General features: G+C 42.6%; 1 protein-coding gene across 1 annotated transcript in view; it reads left to right on the top strand.

Moving 5' to 3' along the window:
• Positions 1–16,395, top strand: part of si:dkey-112m2.1 (transmembrane protein 132C) — a 231,583-nt gene that overhangs the window by 74,611 nt on the left and 140,577 nt on the right. The window contains exon 3 of the mRNA XM_056291212.1: positions 2,812–2,955. Coding sequence (XP_056147187.1) covers positions 2,812–2,955 — 144 coding nt within the window. The remainder of the gene's footprint in view (positions 1–2,811; positions 2,956–16,395) is intronic.

Here is a 16,395-nt window from a genome sequence, read left to right as displayed (position 1 = left end):
TCATTTCTAGATCCATATGGTTCCAGGTTTCATACTGTGCCATCTAGCAGGCTAAACCTGTGTCTTCCTTTGGCTATTGGCTGTTTAATCCCTCTGTGAGCACCAATGTAAATGAACAGTGATCATAGAGATTGGCCAACCCCGGGGTTCGAACCCAGGACCTTCTTGCTGTGAGGTGGCAGCGCTAACCGCTGTGCCACCTAAATAAACAATAAATAAATGTTAAATGGATGAACTAATGTTAATTAATATTAGTTAATTAATTAAATGTTAAATTTCCTATTAAACATCACTTTCCCAATTGAAGTGGCTTTGCTGCTGAATCATCTAATTGAAAATACCTGTGCAGCCTTGTCACTGCAGGTTGGCATATGAACGGTAATATATTGAGTTTTTCCACTTTCCCTCTGTATCTTTGGTGCACGGTGTGGTGCTGTGATGAATTGTGTTTCCATTACACACGCATAGCAGGATATTCTCGTGCCGATCCGCATCGTGCCGTACTGTTTCGGTCTTGCTTGTGACCCGGAGTCAAAGTGTAACAGCACCAGCCCACAACCGAGCTGTGTTGAAGTCCCGATGTCGTTGTTCAGGCGACACCAAAAGAGAGGACTCACACTTAGGATACCGTTATATTCAGCATGCCGTAGTTTTGCTAAGAACTGCAGCTGATTTCCAGCTTGCACATCTGCTGGTCTGCCTCCATTCTGCTTTCCAGTTCCTTGTCTAGCCATTTTGTTGAAAACACTTCCATCGATCACATCTTTCAAGGCTGATATGACCACTATAAGCAGTCAATCACTGTGAACACAGTGGAGTTTTTTTGTTTGTTTGTTTCTTCTTTGACTAACTTATTGATATATGTACGCTAAATAAATAAATATAATGAACATAAACAGATAACCTCGCTGTTAGGCTACTCCCTGCCCACTCAGTTCAAACAACAAGCTGCTGCTCTCCACATAAAATCTGTTCTGCCTGCTGCCTACTTGGGCCACAACCATTCATCTTTGGGGTAGGGGAGTATAGTGAGTTTTTTTTTTTACTTGGTTATTTAGGAGAATTTGTACTGAAGTTGGAAAACTATTGTAAAAGTTCAGTGTTCTAAAATGAACTTTTACATCAGTTGGCGGTCTATAACCCTGGTCCCAGCCATTGGGGAAGCACAAGCCAGTGCATTCTTAGTGCCGGCCCCAAGCCGGCACTATATGGGGAGGGTTGTGTCAGGAAGGGCATCCAGCGTAATATCTTTGCCTAATCAAATATGCGGATCATAAATCAGATTTCCATACTGGATCGGTCAAGGCCCAGGTTACCAACGACCGCCACCGGTACTGTTGGCCCGGTGGTCTATAACCCTGGGTTTGCAAACTGGGTGGAAATTCGGGTACCAAAGAGTTTTTGTTTTTGTTTTTTTTTTCAGTCATGGAGAATTTGCTGTGCTCAGAGAGGGTGTATTAAGACAGTTGTAACAAATGAAATGACATATGTCCTGAAAGAAAAAAAATGACAGTCTTGAGATTAATTCCACGTTAAAACTTTAGACAGCCTCTTTAATCCATAGACCTCCATAACAGGTCGTCATGGTAACACGGAAAGGTGCATATGGTCATCGCTGTTTTTGAACGATCAAGTTACAAAATAAGTGAGGTACGATTGTTTTTGAATAGATTTTTTTTTTTTTTGGCTTTTCCCCCTCTTTTTCTCCCCAATTGTACTTGGTCAACTACCCCACTCTCCGAGCCGTCCCGGTCGCTGCCCCACCCCCTCCGCCGATCCGGGGAGGGCTGCAAACTATCACATGCCTCCTCCGAAACATGTGGAGTCGCCAGCCGCTTGTTTTCACCTGACAGTGAGGAGTTTCGCCATTGGGACGTAGCACGTGGGAGGATCACGCTATTCCCCCCAGTTCCCCATCCCCCCTGAACAGGCGCCCTGACTGACCAGAGGAGGCGCTAGTGCAGCGACCAGGACACATACCAACATCCAGCTTCCCACCCACAGACAGCCAACTGTGTCTGTAGGGATGTCCGACCAAGCTGGACGGCGATCCCCATGTTGGTAGGCAACGGAATAGACCGTCATGCCACTCGGACGCCCCCTTGAATGGATAGTTTTAACTTTGTTCATAAATTTTCACAATAATGCATGCAAGTAATAGCATTTCATGTAGCTATATAACTACATATAGGTAAAAGCATGATGAAAAAACGTTGATGTTTGACACTTGATGTTTATCCTCACTACCCCATAAACATAATCATAAACAAGATTATGGTATTTCCTCTCTCCAGGCTTGAACTCTCACTTCTACCCATCGTGCTGTACCTGTATTTTTCTGCCTTATGTAAAGCACTTTGAATTGCCTTTGTGTATGACATATTCAGTGCAAATAAATGTTCCTTACTGTTTGAATTTGTTGCTCTAAAACCAGTAGGCTGTTATAGTGATGCTATGGCCTTTGTTTACAAACATTTCAATTTGTCCTATACATGCACATCTTTTGGCCCTCCAAAAATTTGCAATATGTTGTGGCACCTAAAGATACTGGGTCAGTAGTTGAATTAATTATGCTTCTGTTTATGCAAACTTGTATTGTTGTCAACCCCCATATTATCTAATGTTTTGCCCTTTTACATGATTAGTGAGTATTTTTGTCTGATCATGGTGTTTCACTTTATGGCAGCCTAAATTTGTGTTTGCAATGCAATCTGTCTGTGTTAGCCACCATATCATCTAATATTATGTCTTGTGATCTGTGTGTGTTTGTGTATTTGTGTGTCTTGATGGGCGTATTTATATGTACGTAAGGGTCAAGCTGAAGGATGGCGTGGCATTCTTGGGGGCCAGGGCCAGCAACCCGGTCGTGTGGACAGTGAGTCAGGATGTCAGAAGTGAAGGTCACAGGATTGTAACCCTCCACTGTCGCAGGAAGGACAGCAGCTTCAGTCAGAGGTAGGTTGATTAACTGTTATTACCTCTCGCTTATCAATGTCTGAATGTTTTCATCATCATCAATTCCGTAACCTATGGAGGTCGTAGGAGCACAGCTTTTGCCTCAACGAGTCTCTTCCACCGTTCTCTATCCATCGCACCTCTGCCCACCTCCACTACACTAATCTGTAGCCATTCTCCGATGTTGTTTACCCAGGTTTTTCTTGGTCTCCCTCTCTTCCTAGTCCCTTCTACAAAGCCTTGCAGGATGTCCTTTTGCAAGTGTCCTTTCCAAACGTGCCCAAACCAGTTTAATTTCTTTCTTTCTTTTTTTTTTTACCATTGTCAGTAAACTATCCTGGTGACCAATAGCTTCCTTAACTCTGTTCTGCACTTCAGTGTTGGTGACGTGCGCTGTGTATGGGATTTGCAACATTCTTCTGTATGCTCTAATTTCAAAGGCTTGTTTTTTTTCTCTCCATTGCTTTTGTTAGGGGTCCAGGATTCTGCACTGTATAGAAGAGTTGCTATTAAGATGGTGCAGAGCAGTTGCATTTTTGACTTCATTCCAAGGTTTTTATCTTTCCAGATCGTGTTGAGCTTGGTCATTGCGCTTGTTGTGATGGCGATTCTGCTCCAAATTTCTTTTTCTGATCTTCCCTCTTCGTTAATCACAGATCCAAGATATTTGAAAGACATGACTTCCTCAAGTTTTTCACTGCCAACAAGGATTTCCATGTTCTGCTCTTCAATCCCTTCAGTCTCCCTCCTCGAGTGATCTTTTGTAGTCGTGATTTTGCTTTTTATGAGTACTGATCAACATACCCATGTCCTTAGCCGCCTTGTCCAGTCTTCTGGTTATTTCAGCTAGTTCTTCCCTGTTACTGGTGATTAGATCTATGTCATCTGCACAGTGAAGGTTGATGATTTTTCTTCCGCCAATTGTGAGAGTTGGTTTAAAACATTCCATAGTGTTGATGACGATCTCTTCAAGGAATACATTGAAAAGGCATGGTGACAGTAAACAACCTTATCTCACTCCTACTGTTGTAGTGAATCAGTCGCTGAGTGTGCTGTCCACTAGCACTATACTTTTCGAAACTTTATAAAGCGCTTTGATAACTTGGACAAGGTGTTCTTTGATGGTATGTTTTCTCGTGATTTTCCATAGAGACTGTTGCCACACTTTTGTTGAAGGCTTTCTTAAAATTAATAAAGTTGTGATGGACTTCTCATTGATGTTATATACATTTCTCACAAAGAACCCTCAAATTGAAGATTTGCTCGGTTGTGCTTCTTCCAGACCTGAAACCAGCTTGTTCTTCAGCAAGAATCTGCTCAACTTGCGGTATGATTCTCCTGAGAATGATCCTGAGCATTACCTTGCTTGCATGGCTGATTAGACTAATGGTTCTGTAGTTGCTGCGTAATTTCAAGTTTCCTTTCTTTGGAAATGGAATCAGTACCCGAAGAAGTCCACTGCGTAGGTCATTATCTTCAGGCTATACATTTTATTGCAGATGCTAAGTAAGATGTCTATAACTTCGTCGTTGCCGTATTTGATTAGTTCTGCTGGTATATTGTCTGCTCCTGGTGCTTTTCAGATGTTTGATGGCTTCTTCAACTTCGCATCTTAAGATGTGGTCTTTGTCTTCTGCACCTTTGTTCTCATCAACTGTCAGTTGGTTGTATACTTCCTGATTTTCATTGAGGTCACAATTGTAAAGATCACTGCAGTATTCCGCCCACCTCTTTGCAATTGCTATTTTTGTCTGAGATCAGGTCTCCATTTGTGTTGTTAATAACATATGTCTTTACGTTTTGTTCTGTAGTTAATTTCTTCACTGTTTGGAAAGTCATTTTAGTGTTGTTGTGCCTCAGGTTGTTAGCAATACTTCGACATTCTTGTTCAGTCCATTCCTCCTTATCTTTTTCTTCATCACAGCTTTCACTTCTCTGTTACATTTTCTGTATTCCTCCTTGCATTCTTCAGAACTGTACTTCAGAGCCTTGGCTTCGCGTCTTCTGTCACATATATTCAATGTTCTATCTTGAATCCATTGAGGTTTCTTGGACTTCTTTTTACCTCGTATTTCTAGCTTTTTTCAATTCTTTGAGAACTTTTCGGTCACTTCTTCAACATTGTCTATGTTCCAGGGAGCAACAAAACGTCCTCCAATTCTGGCTTGGAATTTGTCTCGAACATTTGCATCTTTTACTTTTTCAAGGTCATATTTGATTCTACCATTCTTTTCTCGTTTCTGCTTTTTCAGCTTTATGTTGATGGTCCTCATCACGAAATCGTGGTCACTTACTATATCAGCTCCAGGAAATGATATTGTTTTATTGGTCCTGTTTTATTGGTCCAGGATATGATGTTAAACTGCAACCGCCGGGTCGTCGGCGACTAAACCGGCACCCCCACTTCAATCGTTGGGTTGTTGTGAGGAGGGTGTGTGGACACCCAGCAGGATCAAAATAAAAACTTTCAAAAGGCAGATGAGCTCCTCTGTGAACCAACGGCCATCCGTACCTGGAGAGGAGATATAGGGACTACCAGGTACCCCCAACTGAAAGACTGAATGTCTTAGGGAGGGTTAATTAAGTCTATGATTTCTGATGAGTTGTTGCAGTATTTTTTTTTTCAGTTGTTACGTTGAGCTCCGTCTTTTCTTTTCAAACTGCGAGATGCCTGTTGAATGTTACATGAGATGGATAGCTTGTCAAATTAAATCAAAATCAGTATGCATGGGTGCGTGCAAGTTTTTTTCATTAATTTGTTTATTTTTTATACTTTTTCCTCCTTAAGTCTCAGTCAGTGTTATTACTTTATCTTACAAGCTGATGTAGGAGCCATTATAGCCCTAACTTTTTAAATTTTGATTGATTGATTGGTTGATTGATTGATTTATTGAGTGATTGATTGAAAAGGGGGGGCATAGTCTACTAGAGGAAGTAGTTTGAGGATCTGCAGAAGATTGGAGTCCTAGCAGTTTAGTATGAGAAGCAAGACAGTTTTTTTTAACCATCTCATCTCCTCTCATATCATATCTCACCTTTTGAACATCCTATACAACATTTGATACTTACACACAATTATTATCTGCATATAATTACGGAACAATAGAATCATCTTATTCCCCTTTCATCTCTACCCCCATCTGTTCATTTTTGTTTGGCTTTTTATTACTTTTATGGAAGGCCATATTGAGTTTATTATGTTATGAAACAACCATCAATGCCTTGGACTTTGCTGGGACGTCAATAAAGGTGCATTAAAACCAACTCGACTACTACTGTCCCAGCAGTAGTCGAGTTGGTTTTAGTGCACCTTAATCTTAATCATCTTTGGCTGAAATTGCCACTAAAACGAATTTAATTCATTTACAGGCAGCTGACAAGAGATAGTGATAGCAAAGTGAAGAGCAAAAATTGCAAGACTGACTACCTGAGACAATCAATAACTACTAGGTGGGTGTATCAGTCTCCCCACTGGTCTGAAAGGAAGACTTACACGTTCAGTCTTAAAACAACATGATTGTCTTATCCTTTGACTCGTCATATTCACTCTTTGTTTCTACTGATATAAACTAGATTTCAAGTAATTTCAAGTAATATTAAAATGCCACTTTTAACATTTAACAAATATGCTAGGGAATAGTAATAAGAATACCAAGGTGATTAGGAAAAAGAAAAGTGCCCGAGGTGTACTGGGTAATTACAGAAAGAGTTAATTTGGATATTGTGTGATGAACACACAGAGGCACAAGCAAATATATGTGATTTCCTAATCACAAAACTACATATATGTGTACTTTATGCATGTTTATGCGCCAGTGAGTGGGGGTGTGTTTGTTTGTCTTGTATCTGTATGTTCCTTTTTATGTTGTGTGTGTGTGTGTGTGTGTGTGTGTGTGTGTGTGTGTGTGTGTTTGTATGTATAGGTAATAGAGCTGCCGTACGCCGATGACAACGCCTTATTTTCCCTCGTAGAAGAACTACAGCGCAAACTGGACGCCTTTGCAAAGGCACACAACAACCTTTGCCTGGCCATTAACATATAAAAGACCCAAATCCTCTACCAACCCCCACCCAACAGAAATCTGCCTGCTCTGCCCCTATACAACACCAGACTCGAAAACGTGGAACAGTTCCCATATTTTGGCAGCCTTCTCTCCTCCAAAGCCAACACTGACATTGAAATACACCATTGTCCCGGCTGTGCCAGCCAGGCCTCCTCAAGACTGAGTAAAAAGGTTTTTGAAAACTGCGACCTTCCGGCCAGAATAGAAATTTTGGTGTAAAAAATCAATCGTACAATTCAATGGTACCTTGAACAAAATAAAGGTATACATAGACACAATGTTTTATATTCATTTTGGCTATAAGTGCAAGGAAGCTGTTAAGAGAGAACAAGTGAGTGTTGGGTGGGGGGCATGTTTTGTTTATTTGTAAAAGCTAAAAATCAATAAAGACATTGTAAAAAAAAAAATTCAGGTGTATGAAGCGGTAGTGCTGTCCACCCTACTGTATGAGTCAGAAACCTGCACCACATACAGCAGGCACCTGAAGACACTCGAAGCATACCAGCAGCGATGCCTCAGGAAGATCTTTGATCAGCTGGGAGGATATGCGGACCAACTTCAGCATCCTCGAGGAGGCTAACTTGCTGACTATAACTGCCACCATTGCACCACATCAGATGAGATGGACTGGCCATGTCCTCTGCGTGTCTGACTCTCGCCTCCCGAAACAAGTCGTTTACTCTCAGCTCGTGACAGGACACCGTGTCCCAGGATGACAAAAAGAAGTGACATGAAGATAACGTCAAGACCCACATCAAAAGGTTTGGGTAGCGTAGCAGTTTATTCCGTTGTCTAACAGCACGGGGATTGCCTGTTTGAATCCCTGTGTTACCTCCGCTTGGTTGGGCGTCCCTACAGACACAATTGGCCGTGTTTGCAAGTGAGAAGCCGGATGTGGCTATGTGTCCTGATCGCTGCACTAGCCCCTACTCTGGTCGGTCGGGCGCCTACTCAGGGGGCAGGGGCAACTGGGGGGACTCGCGTGATCCTCCAGTGAACTACGTCTCCCTGGCGAAACTCCTCACTGACAGGTGAAAAGAAGTGGCTGGCAACTCCACATATATCAGAGGAGGCATGTGGTAGTCTGCAGCCCTCCTCGGATCGGCAGAGAGGGTGGAGCAGCGACCGAGATGGCTTGGAAGAGTGGGGTAATTGTCCAAGTGCAATTGGGGAGAAAAAGGGAGAAACATTGTTTGGCATTGACCTTAACACCTGGGAACAAGCAGCAAAAACAGAGGCCTGGAGATTGGCTGTCAATGAGGGGGCTGGGCGTTACAACCATGACCTCCACTGTGCTGCTGAAAAATAGCGCACACTCAGAACGAAGCGAGTTACCAGAACAGCCCAATCTACATCTTCAACTACTTCTTCACACTCTGGCCCACAATTCTCCAAAATATGCAGCTCCAGGATGGGCCTCTATATCCACCTGGAGACCCACAAGTACCTAGAAGGAGCACAGTCACACTCGACCCTGAGTGACCACCAATGATGATGATGATGGTGTGTGTGTGTGTGTGTGTGTGTGTGTGTGTGTGTGTGTGTGTGTGTGTGTGTGTGTGTGTGTGCATGTGTATGCATCATTGTCCTTGTCTGTATCTATTTGACATCCAAATTAGTATCTTTAAGGTTCAAGAGGAAGACAGAGTAACAGTGCACTGGAAGTGCTATGCCCTGGAAAGGCTATTTTTTTCTTCGGAGTGTCAAGGTGGTGACAGTATTTATGTTCACACAGAACCTAATATTCCGATTATAATACGTTTAAAAGCCCAGACAGAATACAAATGCGCCATATAAACACCTCAATCAGAATAAGCAGGCCCAAACCGATTGAAATTTCAGTCGGTTGCAGAGGGACAGCTTAACCTTTTCATAAACCAATCAAAAGAAACATTGTATCATGTTAGTGATTTAAACTGATTATTTTCAATCTTTATGCTCACTCAATAATCCAGGTAAGACTATCAAAGAAAGTTGAATCAGTTCATCTGGACACAACGTATATTGAGAGAGAAACGTTTCATCACTCATCTAAGTGACCTCTTCAGTCTCACCTGACTGCAGGCATCCCCACCTTTATAAACCGTACCGTAGCATAATGACTGAAACCAATGATCAGTTTCGATCAGCGTCCCTGAGCTATTTTTAGCCCTTCCTTCACAGCAAATGGAAGCCAGACACCGGATGCACTAGACTACTTTAGAAGTAAGCAGTTTGTTGTACTTTTTTGCGTAATTTAATATTATCGGATATATGGCAGCATATACATAAGTTGGTGTTGTAAAGACAGCCGTGCTGTACTGTCTTAACGTGCTCAGCATGTCTGACTTCCTGTGATGCGTCCAGAGTGACAGCGATGCTGTGACATCACTCGGACGCTGCCCCATTAACTAGAGTTTCAATGGCAATGAAATGTTGCCACTAAATTTATTTGATTTTCTTAGCTGGATTATTGAGCAAGCATCAAGACATTTTGACTAATTTTGGTGACCATTGCCTTAAACTTGTACATGAGTACGAGCAAACGGCGCTCAAGGTGGCAGACTACAGGAACCACCTGAGATTCAGCCTCAGTTGCAGACAGAGCAGGTTTACCTAAGAGCCTGCAAATGAAATCTTCGGTCAAGGGCCACCGAGCTAACAAGATCCTCCAGAAGGCACAGAGCCTGCTGTTGAACGAATGGGTGGGGCAAACTACACTGCTCAAAAAAATAAAGGGAGCGCATAAGCAATGCAATGTAGCTCCAAGTCAATCACACTTTTGAGATATCAACCTGTCCAGTTAGGAAGCAACACTGATTTGTGAATCAATTTCACCTGTTGGTAAATTGTCTAATTTCCACCAGGTGGAAATTAGACAATTTGCAAGACAACCCCTATAAAAGGAATGGATTTGCAGGTGGTGGCCACAGACCATTTGCCTGTCCTCATCTTTTCTGGCCGATCTTTGGTTAGTTTTTCATTTTGCTAGTGCCCTCACCACTAGAGGTGGCATGAGGCGGTATCTGCAACCTACAGAAGTTGCTCAGGTAGTGCAGCTCATCCAGGATGGCACATCAATGCGTGCTGTGGCAAGAAGATTTGATGTGTCTCCCAGCACAGTGTCCAGAGCATGCAGGAGGTACCAGGAGACAGGCCAGTACACCAGGAGACGTGGAGGGGGCCGCAGGAGGACAGCAACCCCGCAGCAGGACCGCTATCTGGTCCTTTGTGCAAGGAGGAACAGGAGGAGCATTGCCGGAGCCCTACAAAACGACCTTCAACAGGCCACTAATGTGCAGGTTTCTGCTCAAACAGTGAGAAACAGAATGCATGAGGATGGTATGAGGGCCCGACGTCCACAATTGGGGCCTGTGCTCACAGCCCAACACCGTGCAGCCCGATTGACCTTTGCCAGAGAACATCTTGGTTGGCAGATTCGCCATTGGCGCCCTGTGCTCTTCACAGATGAGAGCAGGTTCACACTGAACACATGTGACAGACGTGAGAGAGTCTGGAGACGCTGTGGAGAACGTTCTGCTGCCTGCAACATCCTCCAGCATGACTGGTTTGGCGGTGGGTCAGTGATGGTCTGGGGAGGCATATCCTTGGAGGGCCGCACAGACCTCTACGTGCTAGCCAGAGGTACCATGGCTGCCATTAGGTACCGGGATGAGATCCTCAGACCCATTGTCAGACCCTATGCTGGTGCAGTGGGCCCTGGGTTCCTGCTCATGCATGACAATGCTCGTCGTCATGTGGCCAGAGTGTGTCAGCAGTTCCTGTATGTCGAGGGCATTGATGCTATGGACTGGCCTGCACGTTCCCCAGACCTGAATCCAATCGAGCACCTCTGGGACATCATGTCTCGTACCATCCGCCAACGCGATGTCGCACCACAGACTATCCAGGAGTTGACCGATGCCCTGATCCAGGTCTGGGAGGAGATCCCTCAGGAGACCATCCGTCGTCTCATCAGGAGCATGCCCAGATGTTGTAGGGAGTGCATACAGGCACGTGGAGGCCACACACACTACTGAGCCTCATTTTGAATCGTCTTGAAGAATTTCCACAGAAGTTGGATCAGCCTATGTTCTCATTTTCCACTTTGATTTTGAGCATGATTCTGAATCCAGACCTTAATGGGCTAATGATTTTGATTTCCATTGATCATTCTTAGGTTATTTTGCTCTAAACACATTCCTCTGTCTAATGAATAAAGATTTTCAGCTGAAATATTTCATTCATCGAGGTCTATATTGTGTTTTTAGGTGTTCCCTTTATTTTTTTAAGCAGTGTAATTTAACCATCAATGCTTTGACAGCCACAGAGGAAACGATCCACCAGAGACTCACGTCGCATCTAGATGAGACCAGTTTCCAACGTGTGATTGAGTTCATGGAGAAGGCTCGTGTAGCGTAACACGGAAAGTCGAAAACCAGGCTGCAAGAGAAGTTCGACCCACGGACGGCGCCCTCAACGGCAGACGGAGACGAACGCCAGACACATGCTGGCGATGTGGACAAGTGGGTGAAGAATCTGACAACTCAGCCAGGCAAAGAAAGACATCTTTGCTAAGGGGCTGAATTTTGCTGTCACGCCGAGCCAAATCCCACTGGTCAAACTGATCACAGCCACAGAGTCAGTGATCCGTAAAATCTGAATCAGAATCAGAATACTTCATTCATCCCTGAGGGGACCTAATTTCCCCTCAGGAAATTGTACCGAATAAGTTGTACAAATGATAAATTGTATAGAAAGCAACATCGCGGACCTGGAAGCGGAGCAACTGTGGACAAAAGTTTCAGCAATGCGAAGGTGCCACCATCCAACATCAGTAGAGATCAGTGGCGGATCTAGAGATTTTTCCCTGGGGTGGCAAAGGGGTGGCATGAGGTTCAAGGAGGGGGGCAATGAACATTATTCTAAACGTATTATTATTCAAAACTCGGATTTCATCGAATGTATTTTGTTCTCTACTGTTTGAGATGAGTTTGGTGCGGGTCTCATTGACTTTCACCATGCATGTACATAAAATATACTTTAAAAACATATTGTCTGATTTATAAATGGGGTGGCAACAGGGGTGGCAAGACTGTGTCCCAGAGGTGGCAGCTGCCACCCCGTAGATCCGCGCCTGGTAGAGATGAGAGGAATGCTCTCACGACTCTCAGTACGGACAGTAACATCATCATCCTTCCAGCAGACAAAGCCAGATGCAGTGTTGTATTAAACCAGACAGACTATCATGAGAACGTTATGAAGTTACTTAGTGACATAAATACTTATGAGCCCCTGAAACGAGATCCAGGCAGTGGTTACAAGAAAAAGGTGATAGATTTTCTGAAGCTGTTAGAACAAGACAGTGCTATTGACATTCGATACAATAGATTATACCCAGGGGAAGCTACACATATTCTGTATGGTTTGCCTAAGCTACATAAGCAGGATGCACCATTCAGTGATCTATAATATAAGTTTTGGGCATCTATTCAACCCGTTAGTAGGCAGTAATGAACATCGCATTCAGGTGAGGGACGTCATTATGGAGGTGGATGAAACATTGGTCTCTTGTGATTTTAAGTCTCTTTTCACCTGCGTTTCTGTTGATGAAGCAGTGGAGGTAGTCTGTATGAAATTACAAAACGACCCCACTCGTAGCAATAGGACCACCCTTAACACTGACGAAGTGTCTGTGCTCTTGCCAACTTCCCTTATCCCCCTTGATCTAACCTGATAACCCCCATGTCACACAGCTGTTCCGATTAAGTGCGTTGAGGTATGTAAACACCAGACCACCAGACCGTATTAGTTCACATCCCATGTAAACAGCTGACCTGAAATCTCCAATCGGGATGATTTCAATCAGAAGGAAAAAAAGTGTGCCTATAACAGCAGCTACTGATGAATGACAAGTCGTCTTTCATTTAAATGCATGTCTTTCAAAGCCCAGCTGAAAAAGCAGGGACACTAATAAGCACTTTCCAATCCAAGGTCGCATACATGTAGAAATTCCTGGTTTCCCCTCAGAACTCCACTCCACTAAAGACCACCTTGTAGAACTGAAATGATGGCACAGCACCTGCTGTTACCCTTCTTTTGTAGCTTGTTCAGCATAGGCGTTGTTGAGTCAGTGTGTCAATGAGTAAAGGTCTCTGTTGACTTTTTATTTTTTGAGTTTGAAGATTAATGTACCAGCCATACAAGGAATTTGAGAGTAACAGAACTTGAATGACTGCTGAGCGACAGACCACAAAAAAAAAAAAAATAAGAAAAAAAAATATTAAGAGTTCTTAAATGGGCTCAAACTGTGTTCTGTTGATAATTATGGGAATGTGTACTGTGCAGCATTTTGGTCCAAACTGCAGTTGTATTTAAAACGTTCAATTCCTATTGTATCTTCATTGGCAGGTTGCAGAAAACATGCTTGCAGTAGCAGAGAATTAGGGTGATAATAGATTCCTACCCTGGCCAATAGGGCTGCCCTCTTGACCAGCAGTAATACATGCACAGAAAAGCCATCCATCCCAATGCAGACACAGCCTTGCTATTAAATTGAAGGCTTGTAGAGTAATGGACTAAATTAATTTAGCTCATGAATTCCTATTACCTGCCAGCATATCCCCTCATGCACACTACCTCTCACAGCATCACTCTTGTGTGGGTAGTGTTTTGTTTTTGTTTTTGTTTTTTTGGTCTTGTCATGCAAAATTATCCAATAATGTGGAATTTTAATGGGGGGGGGTTGTTGGAAATATGCAGACTTGACAGTCAGTGTTTTATCACACAGTTGCTCAAACCCCCTCAATTTCTACCCTCAGTTTATAAGTTAGATTACGATGAGTTGACATTTGCTTTGTTTGTCATAAAAATAATGCCACTGCCATGGCACGATAAAGACACGTTCTGACAGAAGGATGTTTTTCTTAAAGTCATTGTGTGGCATTAGAGCTAGTGAAATGAGCCTGGGGAGATACCAGGTACAAGTGTCGTCTGCTGCCCATCATGGTCCAAGGATCTGTGTGTGTGTGTGTGTGTGTGTGTGTGTGTGTGTGTGTGTGTGTGTGTGTGTGTGTGTGTGTGTTCACTGCTCATCTCTGCTCATGACTGAGTGGAGGGAAGTAAAACACAAAGAAAAAAGAGAGAAGGGGAGAGCCCAGGTGAAGAGAGAGGGTGAAATTACTTAATATTACTTATTATTATTATTATTATTATTATTATTACAAATTACTTAATATTACTATAATTCATTATTATTACTGTTATTATTAATATAATAATAATTAATAGTCAATATTAATATTATAAATAATTAATAGATTGCTAATAATTAATAAATACTTAATATTATTACAATTATATCGTTATCATTATTACTATTATTATTATTACAAATAAATTAATATTACAAACGTAGCAGTGAAGAGATGATAAGAGTTCAGAAAAGAAGGGGACAGAAGACATCAAGAGTAGAGAATGGCAAGCCAAGTTCATGAGTTGGATACTCTGATGTTAATTTATTTTATTTTATTTCTATTTTTTGATATAATAAGTTTACCGATTACCCATGTTGGTATGGTAATACACAGTTATGGTAATATCTTCTTGCCTCATAATGGGAGATGTACATTTGGCTTTGACTTTAGCAAAGAGAAGAAGGGAGGAAGTGGACCAAACAAGCATGACCAGCAAGCAGCAACCTTCATTTAGTCTTAATTCTCCTAAACTGCGGCAGGCTGGCATTTGGTCATGGCCACACGGCACCAATAGTGTTGGGAAGCAGGCAGCCAATAGTAACTCTGAACCAAGTAGCCCCGATCATTATTGTTTAGTGCCTCCACCTTGAGCTTGGCTATTTAACTGTCTCCTCTCTTAGTCGCTGACTCTTGACCATTGTCTTGCCAAGACAACAAGCAGTCTGTGACATTGAGTAGTGGTTCAGTTTCATCATTTAGCTGAGGGGAATTTGTTCCAGTATTTCTGTTTCTTGCTTTGCTGAGGCAAAGGTGCCTACAGCATAGCCATTTATTTATAGTACTGATAGATGCCACCCATTGACTGTTATACTGTAGTACAGCTGCAAAACTAGATGACAGTGTTGTGCAGCCTGTCTGTGAGAAAAACCCGGAGTAATCGTTTTTACACTCCTTCACAATGACTGGTAAAAATGTCAGTAACAAGAAGGTTTGCAGTGGAAAAGGCGTTAACAGGAGCACATGCAGGCTCCTTGGGGACCCTATATCAGATAAGAAGCTTCTGTATTCAGTGTTAGGTCAGCCGATAACTTGGAAGGTAATTTAGTTTCTTTGTATGCCTGTACAAGTGTGTATGTGACTATGTTCATGAGTGCATGCATATGTCCTAATGCACATACTAGCGAATGGATGCTAAGTGATATATGGATGGTTTGTGGCAATGTGTACTTGAATTATGAAATTGCTGTCACCATACATGTATCCATGGTATAGTGCCATCTATAAGTGATATATGGAGATAATTAATATGAAAACATTGCATTTGTTTTCACATAAAAAGGAAGACTACACCCACTTGATCAGGGAGTCAAAGAGGCCATCTATGTGAAGAAGGAACGTCCATCCCTAAACCGAGGGGGGGGGGGGCTAAGAGTATATCTGTCGCCATTTTACAATGCTCTTATTGCAAACATTCCCCAATCCTCTGTGAATATTACACATGGCCATTGAAACTCTAGTTAATGCTCACGACAACTTGCATATGAAACCGATTGTTGGTTTCAGTCATGATGCCACTGTAATGTTTATAAGGGTGGGGATACCTGCAGTCAGTTGAGACTGAAGAGGTCACTTTGATGTGTGATGAAACATTTTTCTCTCTCTCTCTCTCTCTCTCTCTCGCTCATTGTGTCCAAATGAACTGATTCAACTTTCTGTGACTACACCCACTTGTTTTTATTGGCCTACCAGTAAACTACGATGCATAATGAACCAGAAGATTACCACTAACTCAGCACCTTTTCAGGTTTTCAGACATGTGGGATAACATGGCTATAGCAGTGTCTTTATGCATGTTCAGTAATCCAGGTAAGAAAATCACAGAAGGTTGATCATCACTCATCTAAGTGACCTCTTCAGTCAGACTGAAGAGGTCACTTAGATGAGTGATGAAAGGTTATCTATCAATAAACATTGTATCCAGATGAGCTGATTCAACCTTCTTTGATGGCTGCCAGTGTTAAAAAGAATTCTTTGCGATGACACTCCTGGCATGCTTTATAATGTTGAAATCTATTCTCTATTAGTACAGATTAGATGGCCAAATTCATACTGTGGCCCATAGTTCTGTTGGTGTACTGTTTATATGGGTTACACTGTCCATCCCTAGTGGAGAACTACCACTCTGCCACCACATCAGATGT

The sequence above is a fragment of the Lampris incognitus genome, chromosome 12 (assembly GCF_029633865.1).
Source record: "Lampris incognitus isolate fLamInc1 chromosome 12, fLamInc1.hap2, whole genome shotgun sequence".
In the NCBI taxonomy this organism is placed as follows: domain Eukaryota; kingdom Metazoa; phylum Chordata; class Actinopteri; order Lampriformes; family Lampridae; genus Lampris; species Lampris incognitus.
Note: the sequence above shows the minus strand (reverse complement) of the source record. Positions and strands in the feature narration are given on the sequence as shown.